The 20,427-nt window shown below is 37.7% G+C and overlaps 1 protein-coding gene across 1 annotated transcript in view; it reads right to left on the bottom strand.

Annotated features, from left to right (window-relative positions):
• Positions 1–20,427, bottom strand: part of CTNNA3 (catenin alpha 3) — a 505,586-nt gene that overhangs the window by 185,493 nt on the left and 299,666 nt on the right. Inside the window, exons 8-9 of the mRNA XM_009636975.1 lie at positions 17,917–17,997; positions 12,559–12,711 (exon numbers count right to left, since the gene is read on the bottom strand). Of these exons, the coding sequence (XP_009635270.1) occupies positions 12,559–12,711; positions 17,917–17,997 (234 nt within the window). The remainder of the gene's footprint in view (positions 1–12,558; positions 12,712–17,916; positions 17,998–20,427) is intronic.

Below are 20,427 nucleotides of genomic sequence, written 5' to 3'. Positions count from 1 at the left end.
CTTCTCAGTTGTTTCCATGTATTCAAGAATTCACATTATTAAGTACAGTCTTGTAAAAAGCATCACCCTGGCAGTATTAGGGGTAAAAAATACTAGTTCAAAAGCCATTTGGCAGTGATAAAATACCTAGGAAGATTCCTAAAGAAGTGATTAAAGTGAGCAAACATGTTGCCTGATCCTCTAGAAAATACTCTTAAAATCATAGAATGCTTTGGGTTGGAAGGGATCATCTCATTCCAAACCCCCTGCCATGGGCAGGGACACCTTCCACTAGACCAGGCTGCTCAAAGCCCCATCCAGCCTGGCCTTGAACATGCCCAGGGATGGGGCATCCACAGCTTCTCTGAGCAATGTGTTCCAGTGCCTCACCACCCTCATAGTGAATTTCTTCCTTACATCTAATCTCAATCTGCCCCCTTCCAGTTTCGGGCCATTACCGTGCTGGCTCTACGGGCCCTGGTAAAAAAAAAAAAAAAAATCCATCTTTTTTATAAGTCCTCTCTTAAGTACCAAAAGGCTGCAAATAAGGTCTCCCTGGAGCCTTCTCTTCTCCAGGCTGAACAACCCCAACTCTCTCAGCCTTTCCTCACAGGAGAGCTGCTCCAGCCCTTGGATCATCTTTGTGGCCCTTCTCTGGCCCCGCCCATAGAGGTCCATGTCCTTCTTATGTTGGGGGCCCCAGAGGAGGACACAGTACTGCAGATGGGTTCTCACCAAAGCAGAGCAGAAGGGCAGAATCCCCTCCCTCGACCTGCTGGCCACGCTGCTTTTGATGCAGCGCAGAGTACGGTTGGCTTTCTGGGCTGTGTGCGCACATTGCCAGGTCATGTTGAGCTTCTCCTCAACCAACACCCCTGAGTCCTTCTCCTCAGGGCTGCTCTCAATCCATTCATCCTCCAGTCTGTACTGGTACAGGTGATTGCCCCAGCCCAGGTGCATCCCTTCCCTCAAGCATATCAATAGCACCAGCTTGGTGTCATCTACAGACTAATGGAGGGCGCACTCAATCCCACTGGCAACATCATTAATAAAGATACTGATACAGTCCCAGGATGGACCCCTGAAGGACACCACTTACTACTGATCTCAGTTGGGCACTAAGCCATTGACTGCAACTCTTTGAGTGTGACCATCCAGCCAATTCCTTATCCATCAAATCATTCATGCATCAAACTCTTATCTCTCCAATTTAGCAGCAAGGATGCTGTATGGGACAGTGTCAAGAGTTTTACAGAAGTCAAGACAGACGACATTTTTTGCTCTTCCCTTATTCACCAACACAGTTATTCCATCAGAGAAGGCCACTAGATTAGTCAAGCACAATATTACCTTTTGTGAGACCATGTTGGCTGTCCCTAATCACCTCCCTGTCATCCATGTGTCTCTTGAATTCTCTTAGCCCCTGGAATAACAACTTACAACAAAACCTCATGGTTTAGGCTAGAAATCTGGTTTCCAAAAGAGGTGAAATTAATGGAAATCTATTACTCTATGCATGTATGCATATATATGCACACACACACATTACACATTATGTAGATGTTTCTCTGTCCTCAAGAACTTGAGATCCCATTGGCCCATTTGACCCAATAGGGTCCAGATGGTTTGACAGAAGGATAACAGCCTCTAATAGATGCACTTCTGACAATTTGCATAGAAGGTCACATAGAACAAAGAATATTCAGCACCTCCACCAACAGGAATAAACCTTCTCCTTCACCAGATACCACAGCATCCGTGTTCCAATGGAAAAAAACAAACAAACCAACAAACCCTAACAAGTACACACACTCAGTACTATCAAAATTAGGAGATTTTGGGGGTTGTAAGATGGAATCACAAATATCATAATTTCTAATATCCTAGGCACTACTAAATCTGGTTTCTGCAGTAATACAAGAAAAAAGCCACTGTACTTGTGTCAGCAGTCTTTACATGATCAGCAAAAATGTTAACTGGGTGTATTATGATAAGGAGTCCATGCTGAACCAAGACAATTTCCATTTTGGAGCTCGCATAACTTATAGTACACCCTGCCTCACTGTACTAGGTGATGGGCGTTTCTAGCTGTTGAAATATGTCCCTCAGACATAAAAAGTCTGATAAATCTTTGGGTTGTTTATCTTCTGTTCCCTTGCTTCACACTTAGGCAATAAAGGCTGTGATTAAAAGGATTAATGAAAATGTCACCATTTATCACCTGAAGCTCAATCAGTAATAGGAAAGTTGGGCCTTATTTGATTAATTACATAAAGGTGCAAAAATTCTCACATTATGAATTCAGGACCTGCTGCAAGGTGCTGGAACTCTGTGAGGGCCAAAAATAGCAAGGTTCAAAGTCTTAAAAGTTTACATACGCTTAGAAGTACATGCTTGACTTTAAGCTAATTTTATTGAATTAATTTTCTTAATTCACTATTCTGACCACATTGGCTCTCCATTAAGCGTCCATCTACCAGCTCTAATATATCAAGAACAAGTTACCTGTCTTTAAAGGCCTCCTTCCATCTGCCTGCCATCTCTCAATTACTGTTGCCAGGCTGCTTCTATTAGAATTGAAAGCATTTTTGCATTTAAAGCATTTGTGCATTTTTCCTGTGCTTTTCATTTTCAAAATAATTCCACATTCCCCCACAAACGTGATTACCATCTTTAGGCTTCCCTTTTGCATGCTATCTGCAAACAACCGAACAGAGCAACACCTGACAACAGAGGCTTTGTAGGCTGTAACCAGGAAGGCTGTCTATGCTGTTTACTGACAGCTGTCACATCATCTTGACAAGCAGGTCAGTTTGCTGAAGGACTCTTGGAGCCTTCAGCACAGAAATGAATTCTAGCTGAAATGGGAAAGCAGAGGTTTAGACCTAACTCTTGGGCTTACCGGTATGACATTTGTGTTTCAGACATTAAAAATTTGATTTTTAAAAAAGTTGCTGAAAAATTTATCTGTAAGTAAAATGAAGAAGAAGTGTATTTTTTGGTTTTGTAGTTAGATTGGTATTGGTTGCTACAGACCTAGCTAATCACAGATTTGCTAAAATTAGCAAAGTCAGCAGTTGGATTGCTAAAATGGATCCACTAAGATCTTTAGATTTAACTGAACTGCAGCAATGAAGAACCAATAAGAAAGGAACCCCCACTGCCCAGATCTCATGGATGTGCCCTTAACTAAACCCTGCCTGAACAGGCAGGCTGCGCGCTGGTCTCTCTTGAAGGTGAAAAAGTCAGACAAAACCAGGGGAGTGCTGAATGGGAATTCTGAATCTCAGAAACTGAGGATGCATAGAAATTAGTAAACAAGGTGGTTTTCCTCTCAAAACCAAAGCATTGTGTTAACTAGCTAAATAAGAGTAAAAAAAATAAAAAACGTGTGTAATGAGAGGAGAGTTAATTTGTCAAGGATAGACTGATTCTAGGAATTAGTATGCTAATGTGATGAAAATCCACTTCCCATTCATAAATATTCATCGTGCTTAAAAGTGCTCATCTTATTTACAAAAAATGTCCTCCTAGGCTGCTGACAGGTACATTTTATTCCCAAAATGCTGAGCAATATTCTGCATGCATTGCTCTATATGCTAACTGCTTTGTGTTTCATACTTAGGTGTATGCTCTTTCAAGCAGAAAACCACACTTAAGTACTGTGTCCACAGATCGTATTGTACAACAGGGTCCTGCATCCTAGTGACGGCTGCTGTGTATGTTTATGTACATGACTAACAGAAGTTAAACTGTAATGCAAAAATAGGGATGATGACCCTTCATCTTACCGTCTTTAATTGCTATTTTGACACAGATGTGATTACATGATGATACCACTGAAAGTGTTCTATGGGTTGAAGAAGAATAGTTACAACAAAAGTGCCAGCAAAAAAATGACAAGCCCTAGACTTGGATCTTACGTCTGGGGGTGAAATTCCTTAGCGTTGAACTGTCTGAAACTAAAAACTTCTACATAACAGGATTCATGTTTCTTGTCTTCTGTTTATGCCCCTAAGAAGAATGATAAAAGATTCTGCTCTCTTCGGATATCCTGCAAGTTAATAAAGATGTTTCAGTAATCTGTCCGTTTGACCTCTACACATGCAGTTGTTGTGGATTTTTACCACTATCAGAAGTAGTTTTGGTTTCCAGTAGCTCAGTAAAATCAATACTAAAGAACTACTAATGAAGTATTAAAATGTTATTTTTATTTAGTGTTCACCAATCTGGGATGAAAACCCATAGAAATGGGTGCAGTGCTGAGAATACTCAATTCCCTATTGTCTTTGAAGGTGGTAGAGAGAAATCAGAATCTTCCAGTTGAAAGTACTTTGTATATGCAGTACTTTAACATGTAAAGCAAAATTCATTAATGGATTGTTAAATTCCACTTTAGATTAAGTTGGTATCTACCAGGGAACTATGTAAGTGTTACTTTGGATGGCAAATCTGGGGGGGGGGGGGGGGTGTTGGTTTTCAGAATTCAAGTAGTTTTCTTCCCATGATCCTTAGTTAAAGAAGTAAAAGAAAAGTAATGTGAAGGAATGCAGTCCTTACATACTGGTGTTCAGAGGTTAAAATAACAGCCGTCACAGGTGCTTGAAGGTTGGTTGTTGTAGAGTCAGGAAAGCACAAGAGTGAGAAGATATTTGTAGGGGGGTTTTGCCTGCATCTTTCAGAGCTACAGGGAGTTCCTCTCAGAAACCAATTTTCTGGGTCAGTATATTTAAAATTTGACATAGAAAGATGTAGCAAATTAATACAAAATCAGACAAAGTGGCACCTAAGAGCTATCACCATTTACATATGTCAATAAAACAGATTGAAGTAGTGAGAATTTTCCCATTGTACTTGAAGAGAAATATTTACTGTTTGTATAGAAAATGAAAAGCAATTTATCACAATTAAGTTGCTGATTCCGTGTTGAAGCTGACTGTTGGCAGAGCTGTTTTCCACAAGAAGCAAACATAGAAAGCTTTAGTTCAAGACCCAGTGGCCCTGTGTTCTGCTTGAGGGAAAGGAAGAGCTTTCTTACGTAGCATGCTTTATTAAGTTATTGTCAATATAGATTCATTTTGATTAACAAACACTTCCTATTATTTCCACTGTGCTGGGTTTTGCAAACGTTTCGATTAATATCTTTAACCCTGAAAACATTTCATTTGTACCATATGTAAGCTCTTCCATATCGTTTGCCAAAATGACGTTGTAATTGTAATAGTACTGAATGAAAAACAGTATTTATATCTATGTATATCTTAAGCCTCCATTTCATTATGGAAATTGCACCAATTAATGGTTTTCTAAATAGAAGGAGTTAATTCAGATAAACCCTTACATGGACATTCTTAACTGAGTTTTATGGTGACTGATTTTGAGTTAGCTAAATTCACTTATCTGTTTTTTTCCAGGTTCTGTCATTGATCCACATGACAGATCATTCTCCCTTTCTGTCTCCTTCTACAGTTTTATCTGTCTCATCTCTTTTCCCAGATCTAGGGACCCAGATATTTCTTGGGAGTCTCCAGAACGCTATTGAAACACAAATGAAATAGATGCTACCTTTGAAGAACCCAAATTTCTGTGAAGGATGAGCAATTCCATGAGTTTGGCTCACATTGGTTCAAACACATTTTCTGGGTCCAGCTCTAAACTAACAAACTAAAAAAATATTTATACTTAGATTTAAAATAATAATGTGCCAATCCCAGACTGCAGTCATTCCACACACAATAGTTTGATCATGTTAAAGTGGCAAAAGGCTACGAACTCTCCAGTGAAGGTGGTTTAAATTAATTTCCCTTATCCTTATTGTTGTGCTCTGCTATCCAGAGACAGACAAAACCTCCCCAGGTAAGGGGTGTTAAGCAAGGAGTGCCTGCGCCCAAATTACAAGCTGTGAAGCGAAGTTCTCCCGACACATTCAGGACATCAGTCTCATCTTTTTAAAAGCTAGCTCTAGAAGTAGCTGAAGTAACAGGATGCAGCAAGTTATTTTATTCAAGATCTTAATTTTTTTTCATGAAGTAAATAAACTCTAAGATTCTGTCAGTATTTATACAGCTTGTTCCTATGCATCTTGTACCTTGTTCAACTAGAAAGTAACAAAAATAATTATGTCTGTCTGTATACTTTTATAACTCAATATTTTTTGTCCTTTACATTTTCTAACTTAATTACAAAGAATGATTTCTTAAGGAGAATTCATCTTCACTGGATGTGCCAGATTTCCTGCACTGGAAATCTTTACATTAACAGGCAAACTTGTTTTTTAACGACACTCTTTATGTCCTGCATGCCTTTGCTGTTCTATATCAACCATTACAACACTGATGCACTTAAATATATGTGCTGTCTGTTACTGTCCATTGTTTGTAACAGATTCAACCTTTGAAATCCTTATTCCTAGAAGCCAGCATTGTCATACTGGAATACAGTCAAAACTGAAAAACACAAGGGCAAGAACTAGGCAATAGGCTAAACCCTCAAGTTTATGTATCAAAGTAGTAGATCTGAAGTCAGTGTTATTGGATCAAACTACAGAGAATGTGATATATTCGTGTACTGAGAGATGAAGAACACAAAGTTCACTTCATCATCGCCTCCACTTCTGCTATTAAATCTCTCAGCCTCTGCTTGGTACAGCTGACCTTTAAACGCTGCAGTGGGAGATTTGCATCTGTGCCAAAAGAAAAGATAATCAGAGGATTCTTCCCTGCTCCCATCAAATTCCTTTTTTAATCTCAAGTTCACCCAGCCTATCACTCCTCCTCTCAGAAAGCATTACATCTCTTTGATAGATCAGCTCAGGAGAACAGCTTGTCAGCTTTCCCAAACAAGAAATTTCTAGTTACAGAGGACCTGCTTTTTCCCTTGTGTAGATGTGACATTTCAGTCTTCCTTTTTACCTGTCTTCTGCTCACTTTTACATACTTGTTTTCTCAATATCAGAATTTGTTTGGGTCTTTGATAGAAATGAAGCACAGGCCAGAACACTATATTCACTAAAAACAGGCATCTCTTACAAGGGACTACGAAGTACAACCAAGTCCTCTAAGGTTTTTCATTATTATTTTGCCTTAATTTTCCTAATTTTAAATAGTGTCTATATTCAGAGTTAATTTTGAAATTTCCGAGAAGACAAGACTGTTAAAAAATGTTTCCATATAATCAAATATTTCAGTTGGATTTGTAGTTTAATTGTAACATTTTAAATTAAAAGGCATTTCAAAACAAAACCTAAATGTGTGAAATCTCAAAGCAGTTAATCTTATTTTTTTCAAATATTTTTATCAAAATCACTGCATTACAATAAGGAATTCCAATTAATAGCAAGCGTTTTCCAACAGAAACGTATCTTTTGGGAATGTCTTTTAGCCAAGGCTCACAGACATAGAGTACAGACAGAATCTTAACCCAAATCTGGTTGCTGTTTTTATTCCGCAATATATCCTAGTTTTCCAATGTCACAAAATCAATATTCAGACAAATATTTGATGCACTATATGAGCCATATAAGGCACTGTAGCCTAGAATAACCTCCAACTGAAGAATGTTTAATGTGACCTTTGGTACTCATGAAAATACTTCAGCTACTGAGTGTCCATTTCATATGTGGAAAGTGTTCAATATAAAAGCCAAAGTGGGCATTTTAATGCATTTTTCTTTTTACAGCGTAACTAGGACTCTTTCACTTCCTCCATATATCTGAAGATACTATCTGCATTTGCAACTAAGAGATTCTGGTTTGTGCAATTATTGTGCAGCCATAATGATGCAAAGATGTTAACCAAGGTATCTCCAATACTTTGCTACTGTTTGAGCTTTTTGAATACTAGCACTGTCACCAAAGCACCAGCTAATATTCCTGGTCAGTATGGCTAACCTCCCAAGCGTATGCATTTTTTAACAGAAGCTAGGACCTCTAAGGTAAGAGCACAGAGTAGTTAATAAACTCAGGAGAGAAAAAGCATGAGAAAAGCGAGGAAGAAGGTGTTACCTGCAGTTACCTTTGGAAACATCATTGCCCCAGATCTGGTGTGTTGTTCAGCCTTTCCCTTTCACTGATGTTTTGTACTTCACTGAACGTATATGCATACTTCTGACCTGTATTATATTGTTATGTCTTAAATCAATTTTTAAAGGAAAGACTGTAACTTCCAAATGCAAATTCATAAGAGAGGTATTTGTAAGAGATATTAATCCTCAAGCTGATTTACAAAGGTCACTGGCCTATGAGGATACTGTTTGTTTCTTAAATTACAATATGAGCAGTGAATCAGTGTAGCAGGCAATTTAGCTTAGCTCAATTGACATTTCATATTCAAAGGAAAAAAAAAAAAAAAAAGTATGTTCTTTCTCCAGACCTGTTGTTTCTATTTGAGAAGTTTTCATTTTCAGATTAAAACAGAAACCACAGAAAATCTGCCTTGGTATTTCAAGTAGTACTTCTAATTTCCATATCAAATTCATTCTTGAAGAATCCTTTGTGAGAAGATGAACTTTTGTTTTTATAATGTCCAACTCAGTCTATTGTAATTATATACAAAACAGTATTATAACCTAGTATTCAAACATCCTTGATCTTTCAAAAAAAGAAATATTATGAAATGTTATGAAGCATATCTCTGGCAAAAGGCTGGGCAGCTGTCAGGAAGAGGACAGGGGTGTTTATACATTAGAAGTTTCACCAAGGAAAAGTAAATTCTTTGATAAATAAATGGATAATATAAGTAGCAAGGATTCAAAGCCAACTCATCTCCTTCCTATCTGTCCTGTCCTTCTTGCAGAATCAGGCTCCCTGATTTTGGCAGCACTTTTAGCTATACCTGATTTCTATGGAATATCCATTACCCACGGCACCATGTTCAGCTGGAAATCAAGCTTCATACTTATGTGCCACTTCTCAGTTTCTGAAGTATGTGTGCATTTCTGAAGTATGTACTCTTGTGAAAACTAAGATTAGTAAGATCTAAGTCTATCTATCTGTTATATTCCTTGACAAATTAAAGCAACAGTGCAGTGCTCTACTACTGTCAGTTTAAATATTTTTTTTTTCCTTAGGTTGACAGGTTTTAGGCCACTGAAAATGAAAATATGCTTCCAATTTACAGCTCTAATGTATTTAAACGCTATTCCATTTGTATCAATTGAATTGACATTACACTTTCCACAAAACAGCTGCCATAATTACTTTGCTTTGATGATGCTGTTAGAAATGACTGAATTTTTCTTAAAAATCAGATAAATTCTGTTTATATGTAGAAAGCCCCTTTGTGGCCACTCGCTTAGCTGTTAATATTTTTTCATTTTTGTTTTGTTTTACATCTGATAGGCTAGCAGTTGACGGGTGCAGTCCAACTACTATCTAATTAATTTGCTGGAGAGTTTAGCAGTACAGTTTCTCAAAAAGCCATCCATCAAGCTCTCACTTAGAGATACTGGTAACTGCATTAAACCGATACAAGTAGCTTCTAAATAAGATACTTCAGTTGTAGTAGATATCCAGAAGATTACTTCAATTTTATTTTACGATAATTTTCAATAGCAGCATATGATATAGGCACCGGTATAGCGACAATTTGGAACAACTAATTCAACAATAGGAGGTTGCACTGTGTAGTCTCTCTGAAAGCCAGTTACCTAAAACATTCTAAAAACTGTGTTTTCTTCACCATAGGCAACATATTGTCACAGGATAAATATAAATATGTACACACACACACACGTATATTTACACATAGAGTAAGATCAGTCTACCATATAATAGAAATCCTTTTATAAAACAGTTATGAGACTCTTGCTTTTATCCCCTCACATGATTTGTTTAGGATTTATTAATTTGCTTGTGAAATAAATGTCTGATGTCTGAATAATCTGGATAAATGAATCTCCACTAGAATTTACATTTGTGAACTATACACATACTTTCCCTCTTAGACTGCTCTGCTTAATAGCAGTTAACTAATAAGTTTAGGCAAAGACAGAGGGCTCTGAAGTTAATAAATTAACAATGAGGTGAACAAAAGCAATCTCTGTAAGTTTTTGAGGCATCACTGTCTAGTCTGGTTATCACTTTGCAGAAGGGACACTGCGAAATGGACTAGTAATGTCTATGCTGAAAAAGGGCATTTGAATTTTTTTTTTCCCCTCTCCCTTCTAGGAAGTAACTATGCTTGAATTGTGAAACTTTGCTGTAGTTTTTCCCGCCTCACTAAGGATAGCTATCTCCTGGGCAGCCTTATGTTCACAGGCAGCTACCTGTCCTTGTAGATTTTTTAGGCAGTGTATTTGTGCAGCCATCACCCCCTTTAATCACAAACCTACCCTGATGTCCAGCAATTCCTTGCATTTGGGAAACAAATTCAAACCTATAAAAGGAAATGAATATTGGATTTTTAGGTTCACATCTTCTAAATTGTAATGATTTGAGTATTGCAGCTGACCTGGACTCAACTACAAATTCAGTAAAGTTATCTGATCTTCAGAGATCATAGAATCATAGAATCATTAAGGTTGGAAAAGACCTCCAAGATCACCAAGTCCAACTGTCAGCTCAACAACACCATGCCTACTAAACCATGTCCCGAAGTGCCACGTCTATACATTTTTTTACCACCTCCAGGGATGGTGCCCCTCTCTGGGCAGCCTGTTCCAATGCTTGACCACTCTTTCAGTAAAGAAATTTTTCCTAATGCTCAATTCTAAACCTCCCCTGGTGCAACTTGAGGCCATTTCCTCTTGTCCTCTGGTTTGTTACTTGGGAATAGAGACCAACACCCACCTCGCTACACCCTCCTGTCAGGCAGTTGTAGGGAAGGGTAAGGTCTCCCCTCAGCCTCCTCTTCTCCAGGCTGAACACCCCCAGGTCCCCCAGCTGCTCCCCATCAGCCTTGGGCTCCAGACCCTTCACCAGCTTCACTGCCCTCCTCTGGACACGCTCCAGCACCTCAATGTCCTTCTTGTAGCGAGGGGCCCGAAACTGGACACAGTATTTGAGGTGTGGCCTCACCAATGCCCAGTACAGGGGAAGGATGACTTCCCTTGTCCTGCTGGCCACACCAGTTCTGATACAAGCCAGGATGCTGTTGGCCCTCTTGGCCACCTGGGCACACTGCTGGCTCATATTCAGCTGACTGTTGAACAGTACCCCCAGGTCCCTCTCTGCCAAGCAGCTTTCCAGCCACTTCTCCCCACACCTGGGGTTGTTGTGACCCAGGTGCAGGACCTGGCAGTGACCCTTGTTGAACCTCGTGCAATTGGCCTCAGCCCATCGATCCAGCCAGTCCAGATCCCTCTGTAGAGCCTCCCTACCCTCCAGGAGATCGACACTCCCGCCCAATTTGGTGTCTTTGCAAACTTACTGAGAGCGCACTCAATCCCCTTATCAGATCAGCTGTTCTTTCTAAAAATCAAGCCAGTTCAGGCTGGTTTAGCTTCAGTATTAAAAATCTGAAAAACTTTTAAAACTTTGGGTTTGTGTTTTAGCTTTCATTTGATTTTGCAGCACAGACAAAATAAGACACTTGTGAATCAGAGAACAATAACTAGTCTTATTCTGTAACCATATGAACATGACGAGAAACAAATGCAATACCCTACTTTTACTTTAGCTGTTTACCTATTTGTCTTTCATTATCTGTAGATCACCCAAGATTAATGAATTCATTCTGAGCTAAATAGTTTTCCTAAGTAAATTTTCAGCCACAGAATGAATTAATTGATTTTTCCCATTTTTGCATTACTGCACACAAAAGCACTAAAAGCTTAAAAAAACCCACAAAAAATAGCAACACATTCCTTACAGGCACTTCAGATAATATTCCTGCAAAATCCATGACTTTGGTTATTCCAGCAGTGTTTCAAGCTCCAGTTTGAACAAGTTTAAATTACAGAATATTTAGTCACATTTGCAGGACTGAGTCCAACAAACTAAAATCTCCTCCCAATTCTATTTATAAATTTCTAAATTATGAAGAAGTGTCATTTGTAAGTAATAGAGAAGTATATCCCTTAGAAATGAATACCGAGTATAGAACGTACTTGAGTGAATTTATTCAGCATATACACCAACACGCTTTCAGTCTGCTAGAGGGTTCATGGGTCTAAACTCCGTGTCAGAGCACCATTTCCTCTTCGGCATATCATTACACAGGCTATAAACTTTCAAAGTGAGAAAGCTGGCAAACAACTAACACTAATACGGTGTCTCGCATAGTTTCCATAGCAGTATTATCTGAACACTTTGAGCTAATACTCCTTAGAATCACACATTTGATCAAGTTTCCAACTGAACATCTTTGTGGAAAGGCTTATGCTAATTTCTCAAATTAGAATTCCCCGCCACCTAATTTATATGCCATGAAATACTATACAAATGCCAACACCACAAAACCTACTATCTTACTGCATACCATTATATAAAAAATGGAATATGTTGACTATTACCCTAGGCCATTTGTGTGTTCTTCCCAAAAATGCCAGACTTAATTGTTTTATGATATCAGCAAAGAAAATGTGCAGTGGCAAGTCACTTATACCATATATTCAAAAAAAGTGCAACTCCATCAAACATACCTCCACAAGCCTGCTGGTATGTTCTCGAAATATAGCAGCATATTCCTTTATTTCTTTATCTCTTCCATTTTTAGCAGCTTCAATGAGAACTAAAAGTGGAACAGTGGTATCTAAGAAGGAGTCTGAGATGTGATCTATAATGGCTTTACGGAGCTGCAAAAGAAAGCATTACATTAGTACCTGCTAATTAGACTATTTATGAAAGTCTACTGTAATTATTGTGCATTAGTATTTTATAACGTAAACATGTACACACTGTATTCCTGCATTATTTGCAGGATTATGTGTCTGAAACCTACTGCAGCTGCAATTTATCTATTACACAGAAAACTCTCTTTAATTTTAGGGACAATTTTAATATACCACCACCTAAATACGCATGTTTGTATGTGTGAGTGCATGTATGTGTGAGTGCAGATACATAAAAACTTATACATGTACTAGTTCTGTTGAAATCAAGGGAGCCAAACAAATATTCATGTTCTTTGATTAACAGAATAGATGACTTACATGATTCCACACATAAAAAATTACTGTTAGACCAAACCTAATATCTCCTGGGTATTCTCTCCTGAAGTTCAGCCACCAAGGGAAAAGGCTATTCCATTTTACAAAGAAAATAATTAAATCAATATGTTTGTCCTCATGAAATAGTCTACATCACATGTTTTCATAATTGCAAAATTACCCAAATATTTTGTACCTTGTTGGAAAAGCCAATGATACAGTTTGATTAGCAAAATGGTAGACTTCATGGTAATTATATCACTGAGATTACTGATTATGCCACCTGATAGTAGATTAAAAGAGCAAGAAGCACTATAAATGAGTCTGAAGTTCAATTTTCTCTATTTAAATTAATTGTTCTTGAACTTCTTACTTAAATTATTGAAGTGTAACGTTCTGCTATAAATTACCTCTTTTAAATTAGGTTCCATGCCAGCTTATAACTGATCATTGGGACATCACTTAAGATGTTATTTTCCATGTAATAAACCTACACATGGGAATTGTTCATTTTAATCATTGAACACTACAAGAAATATACCAATCGTAACAATATATGCAATGCAACTAAATTATCAAGTTCACTGAATTTCCTACTTCAAAAAAAATATTTTTACAATATATATAAAAGATATTGTTTGGAAAAGAAAAGAACACAAAGGAAAACAAAAGGCTTTTAAGCTCTTACATGCTGGCAGTTTTGTTGCCAAAGGACGTGTTTTCACTTAGCATTTTGCTCCAATATATCTATGTGAAAACTCTGTAGAAGTAAAGACTCCTACAGCTAGCAAAATGCAAAAAACCACAATCTTTTTGATACTGCTGTCCTTGTAGGTAGAGCAGTGAACATACACAGCAGAAATAATAATAGAGAAATCCGTTGATTATCAAGACAAGATTTGGATATGAATTCCACCACTAGCTTTTAGATAGCCTCACCGTCTAAAGCCGGCTCTCATTGACTCACCAGGAACATGGGACAGACAAATTTTCCCAAAAAAATATAAGTAAGTTTATGTTTGGAATGGTTTTTTGTCTTCTAACTTATTGTAGCTTATCACATTAGGATATACTATCTAGATACACTGTATGTTCTCAAAAGTAATTTACAAAGACAAAGGCTATGGGATTCCAACACAAAACTGGACTTTTTCTGTCATGTTCACATTCCCAGCTTTATTCAGCTGGAATTTAAAAAAAAAATAAAAATAAAAAGAAAGAGGTGATAAAAAGTTTCCCTACCAGGAATAAAATACCCTGAGTCCTGCCAAGTTACCTGTTAAAACTTCTGTATTGGAAAAGTCCAACTGAAGAAAACAAGACGTGCTCGCCTGCTTAAAATTAAATATGTGAATATGACCTTGAGGAATCACAGTTTAAACATTAAGATTTCAATTTACAATAATCAGCAACAAAAAGCTGTGGAACCATATCCGTGGCCAATGTTTCATTACCTCCAGAAGAAATATTTTTGGGTTCTGCATAGCCCAGACTGTAGGACTTCTGCAGCCTTAATGTATTATTTGAGGACCAGTGACTGCAATGACCTTAGTCACATTTGTGGTGAGCTTGAGGCATCCAATTTTCAAACCAGCAGTCTAATTTTATCTCTCATCACATAATTCTTTGCCGTAGCTTTTTACTGGTTTGCTTGATTTAATTAACCTTTCACATATAAATTATCATTATTATTCTGTTCTAAGAAATCCTCTATCCTGCAATTAAACAGTGAAACGCATCTTCTTCAAAAAAAAAGATAACGCTGTGTCTTTGCTGAATACAAACAAGTTTGAAATTATGTTCCTGTTTCAGCTTTGTGAAGGAATGCGTGAAGCTGAGATTTTCAGAAGATGGCTTGTCTAGCACTAAAGAACAAAGAAATACAATATAGAACAAAGGAAGGAAAAAAGACAAAAGAAAAAAGGAACATCTGAAGCAATATGTATTTCTCTTCATCCTAATCATAACAATCGGGTTTTTTCCACAACTCAGTAAGTCTCTTTCTGACTCTGGCCACCTCTAGAGCAAAATGCTAAAAGCTAAGTAGCCATGTAGGGAGACACATAAACAGATAAAGAACAGCACCAGTCATGCTAGCAGGCAATACTAGGGAAGTTATTGTGCTATATTAAATTTTTTCTCATATTTTTAAGTGAAGGAGACACCATCAGAAGACAGAAAGCAGAGGGAGGATGATGTCTGACAAATTGTTTCACTTTTGAGGCGCAAGGTCTTATTCTTACCCTTTGAGCAGACTGTTACAGAAGTGGAAGTATGGAGAGTTTTTGTTTTGATATAAAAGTGCATTAAAAAATAACATAGAAACATGTTGTTTATAAAACACGGGGCATAAGGTTGTCAAAAACAAACAGCGGAGGGTAGAGGAGAAAATCCCAGCAGCTGTTTGCAACACTATTAAATATTGGTATCCTGATGAGTACAGAAAACTGTGTTTGCTTCTATTAGCCTATTGCCTCACAAGACTGCACTGGCAAAAGTCCTGGAAGAACTAAAGATTAGTTATTATTGAGGGATTTCTCTTTCCTGTTTCGAAGGGATTCCAGGAAGGCAATCTCCTTTGTGTTCAGAAAAAGCTATCCATGATGAGGAACCAACATAGAAATAAAAGAATATCATCAGTAATAACATTTATAAAAAAACCCAACCAACCAAAACTGTGGAACAGCCATAGGAGAAACATCTGTGCAGTCCATTCATGGTATGGTGGGAAACAACTGGGAGGCAAGAACTGAGTATGGTAATTTCTCAGAATTAGAAATTGGAATGAATAGACAATTCCTTCCTAAATATTCATACAGCTCTACTAGGCAGGGAAGCAGTGATCTAGGTAAAACTAGGAGTTACAGAAGTTACATGCACATCTCTGGCACAATACAAGTAAAAATCAGGACAAAACAGAACAGTTTAAAATCCCCACAAGTACTGGCCAAGTTCCTGAAGTGAATACAAATAATTCCATTTGAAAAGCTAAATATTTTTATAACTTCCAGAATACCCTGTTCTTGAGATAGCTATTTTTGCCTTCAAGTCTCACCAGATACAAGCTTTCCTTCACTTACTGTGATCTACAAGGATGTTCCATAGTGGCCCATGGCATAACTGACAATCAAGTGGTGACCACTTACATGATGGGTTTTATTTATTGTGCATTACACTGAAGAGATTTCAAAAACACAAATTCATAAGGTTTTATCTTCAACCCCAATTTTGCAGAGGCAATCGCAGTAATTGACTGAAAGCAGAGTACATTGTACACACCACAGCCCCGAAGTTGTGCCTAATGTAATACCAGCTATGGTACACAGTATTATTCAAAAAAATGTTAAGTATTATAAAAGCTGTAAGAGTAGACCAAATAACAATTTTCATGTTTCCAGTAAAAGTGCTGGGAGACAGAATAATGAATGTTCCTAAGTGGCAGCAAATAAGACTCTACTGCAACATCTGCGGGCACAGAACTCACAATTTCATGTTTCCCAGATCAGGAATTAGACATGCAGGAAGCACTCTTCCTAAAACAATTCTTATGCAATTCACTTGTATGAACACAGAACTGGTGGAAGTAGATGAAATAGTTTTCATACAGACCTTCCAGTGGAAAATGTCAAGAACCAGCAAACTGCTGGTTCTAGATTGACTATAAATTGGCCATGATTACATTCAGCCTGAACGTTTTACAAAGGTTTATAGAAACACACAAATTGAATCAGTTAACAGATTTTAAACACTAACAGAGTCAGTAAACTGTTATAAACTAGACTTTAATTAACTCGTGGAAGAGACTGTAGGACAGAATGGGAGAGTTCCTAGACACACTGAGCTTGTAATGCAAGTCGCTGGGTGTCTGAGCTGAACATATTTTTGATGGAATGTGAGCAGAAATTGGATAGCTAGTTAGCTGTAAACACTATATTTATACTATATTCATCTCAACTTTCAAGGCTTCCCCTGGCTGATTATGGGAGACAGGAAGGAATTTATTAATCATCTTGAAGCATAGGCTGGCTTGTAAGACTGTACACAAAGTTGGGAGGGATATTCTTCCACCAGAGAGTTGACAAACAGCCACAGCTAGAGGTGGGATGAAAGCAGCGTGTGCTCGTGTTCTATTTAGACATAAATTTTCACGTAGTTAGTTGGGGCAGCCTGGCTGAAAGAACTAATGGCTTTCTAGCACGCTCTTTTCTAAACTGGCATGTCATATACTTTCAACATAATCTGCAATTTTTCTCAAAGATGTGCCTTGCAGAGCAAGGATGTAAGCGCACAGCTGATATCTATTGCTCACCTTCTGCAGTACACTGAAGCTGTGGATTTTGGCCCACATCTTACATTATTTTTTGGATACTGGAATGCAAAATGGGTGGGCAGACTGTGGACCAGGTATTCATTCCAAGGACCCTTTTCTGTTGTATGAGTTCTCACAGCTGTAACAAACTAGACATAGTGGCCCAGTGGTCCCTCTGAGGTGTCTGTTCCAACAATCAATAATACTTCAAGCTTATTGCAAGTAAAACAAATCTTGATGTCCAAAGTACATTACTGATATATTTCTATTAAAAAATACATATTTAAACATGTACACATGCAGAGTTTTGCCAATGTACATACATATATTCATCCAGTATCATTTGGTAGGGTTTTTTCCCAGAGTTTTGAAAATTTCTATGTATATATTCTGTAGAATAGTGTAACTATCTTTAGTATTTTTTTTAATATGGAAGAACTCTTTACTTTCAAAATGCAGGGCTACAAAAGCTGAAAATAGCAATTTGGAAAAACATCCTTCAAGCCTCCTTTTCTACCTTTTCCATTCCCCAGGTTGCTTACCTGTCTGCGGAGGTCTCTGGTCTTCTTGCACATGCTATCTATTGCAACATTCAAGGCATTACTTCTCTCTTTCTTGTCAGTCTGTAAACAATATGACAGAAAACACAACAATGGTTTATTTGTGATCTCTTAGCAAGCATGTTCTTTGTGTCCTCAGTTCATCAAACCATTTGGTAAATCATACACACTTACACATTTTTTTTTAATTTTAATACGTTTCAGGAGCCAGTACCACAATATTCACAGAATGCCAATTTGTGATGTGAAGCATAATCCGCTGAATCAAAACATATGCTTTACTAGCAGCATGTAGGAATGAAATTAAATACTTTTTATCTTCTGTATTTCTGTAATACTCTTTTTATAGTCCAGGGTTACTTATGGAACAACAGTAATATAATTATTATTATTGGTGCCAAGCCATTATCGCCATATTCATATGAAAAATCAAGTTATCTCTCTACAAGGACTTTATAATTTCAGATGCCCACAATGCAGTTTGGCAGTGCTTAGTCTGCAGCTTTTATTATTTTACTCCTGTAAAACAGAATGGGTGAGTTTCAAAACATCCAAGATGTTGCAATGCAAACATCATCAATGAAAATGGACAATCTCTTCATTTAACAGCACAGACGTTCTCAGCATCAATAGAAGATTGAGCTCTTGAGATATTTGAGAGGTCTTAAGAGAATCAGTTGTATACTTTCCAAACAATCTCAACTTTTTATTTCTATCTATAATCAAAGTGCTTATATCATTAATAGCTATTTGAAAAGTATAGTTAACACTTTTATTGTACTGCCCAGCATTTTTTCTATACAATATTACCATAGCAGTTCTGTCTACTAGCTGTTCTGAATAATCTTTTTTTCATGTTAGTACAGAAACTATATGAAAATCTAAAATGTCTGATGAACTTTGTTTCTCTAAAGCAATCACTCATTACTCACTACCTTGGACTGCCCGGGTCCAAAGGAAAGAAACCACAAACAGTGGAAGTGTCTTCACACAAAGTCTCAAATCAGTACACATTACATTCCCACCAAAAGGACCAGAGTCTTAGAAATGTTGAAGAAATAGCTACGTACACTGCCCATAATATTTGGGCTTCAATTACAGTACACTAGAAAGTCTATATTATGAACATGACTGTCTCATTTTGTAGATCATACTAAAATCAATACGAGTGAAAACAAAAGTAGTAATATCTTGGTAGGCACCTAGGTGTATAACCTTGTTATACACAATGTGTCATACTTCAGTCAGAGTTCATTGCCTTGCTAAAAAAAAAAATAATCTGTGAACAGAGCAATATGCTTAATATTAAAGCACCGACTAGAGAAGATCAGAAAAGAACTTTTATGTTAAAAGTGAATGTGTAATGTAATAAATACCTTGAAATGATTAGTACATTCTCTATCAATTGAAAGGAACAATTACTTTAAAAAATTGAGCTTATCTATTCAGGGTGACTTAGTAATTTTCCTACTACTTTCCATTTCTGAAATTGCTTACAGTCTTTGCAGGGAACAGATGATCAAACACAGGTCTTGGAGAGAGGTCTGAACTTCACTTTGAAACCTTCAAGGAATCCCTAAAGGTAGATACTGACTTTCTATTTCATAGTAATGTGACCATTTCTCATACCAACACTTGCATAGGAACCAAAGTAAATAGTCACTCTATTGCTATGTTTTGCAAGCTATTGTCAGCCTTGACAACAAAATTGATCCCTTCTACACTGCTAGGTAAACAGGACCAGTAAAAGCATTGTGGATACAACTCAGCTTATGCCTATGCATTTTCAGATGACAAAGATGCAGTTCCACATTGGTACATCCTTTAGAAGCTTTATATTTACAGCCTATTTTTCTAAGAAGACACAATCAATGTAAAATATTGGGATTTTTTTTTTTAAAGTTCTCTGGTAAGCTGTAACTTTGAAGATGGCAACTAATGATACAATTGGCTCTAAGCAAACCTAAAGCTTTGAGGCAGCTAATATAGCATAACCTATATTGGGTCGGGCTAAGCTGGAGTTAATCTTCCCCATAGCAGCCCTCACAGTGCTGCGCTTTGTATTGGTAGCTAGAAGGGTGCTGGTAACCCACCACTGCTTTGGCTACTGCTGAGCAGTGCTGGCACAGCTTCAAGGCTGTCTCTCCAACACTCCCCCTCATCAGTAGGCTGGGGGTGGGCAAGATCAGAGGAGGGGGCACAGCCAGGACACCTGACCCAAACTGACCAAAGGGATATTCCAAAACATATGCTCAGCAATAACAGCTGATAAAGGAGGAGGAAGGGGGGCATTCGTTATTTATTACATTTGTCTTCCAGACCAATCACTATGTGTAATGAGGCACTGCTCCCTGGGAAGTGGCTGGACATCACCTGCTGATGGGAAGTAGAGAATAAAATCTGTTTTCCTTTTGTTTCTGTATGTGGCCTTTGCTTTTGCTTTTATTAAACTGCCTCTATCTTGACATACGGGGGGGGGGGGGGGGGGGGGTC

This window comes from Egretta garzetta, unplaced genomic scaffold (assembly GCF_000687185.1).
Source record: "Egretta garzetta isolate BGI_Z169 unplaced genomic scaffold, ASM68718v1 scaffold204, whole genome shotgun sequence".
NCBI lineage: Eukaryota > Metazoa > Chordata > Aves > Pelecaniformes > Ardeidae > Egretta > Egretta garzetta.
This window is presented reverse-complemented; position numbering and strand designations above follow the sequence as displayed.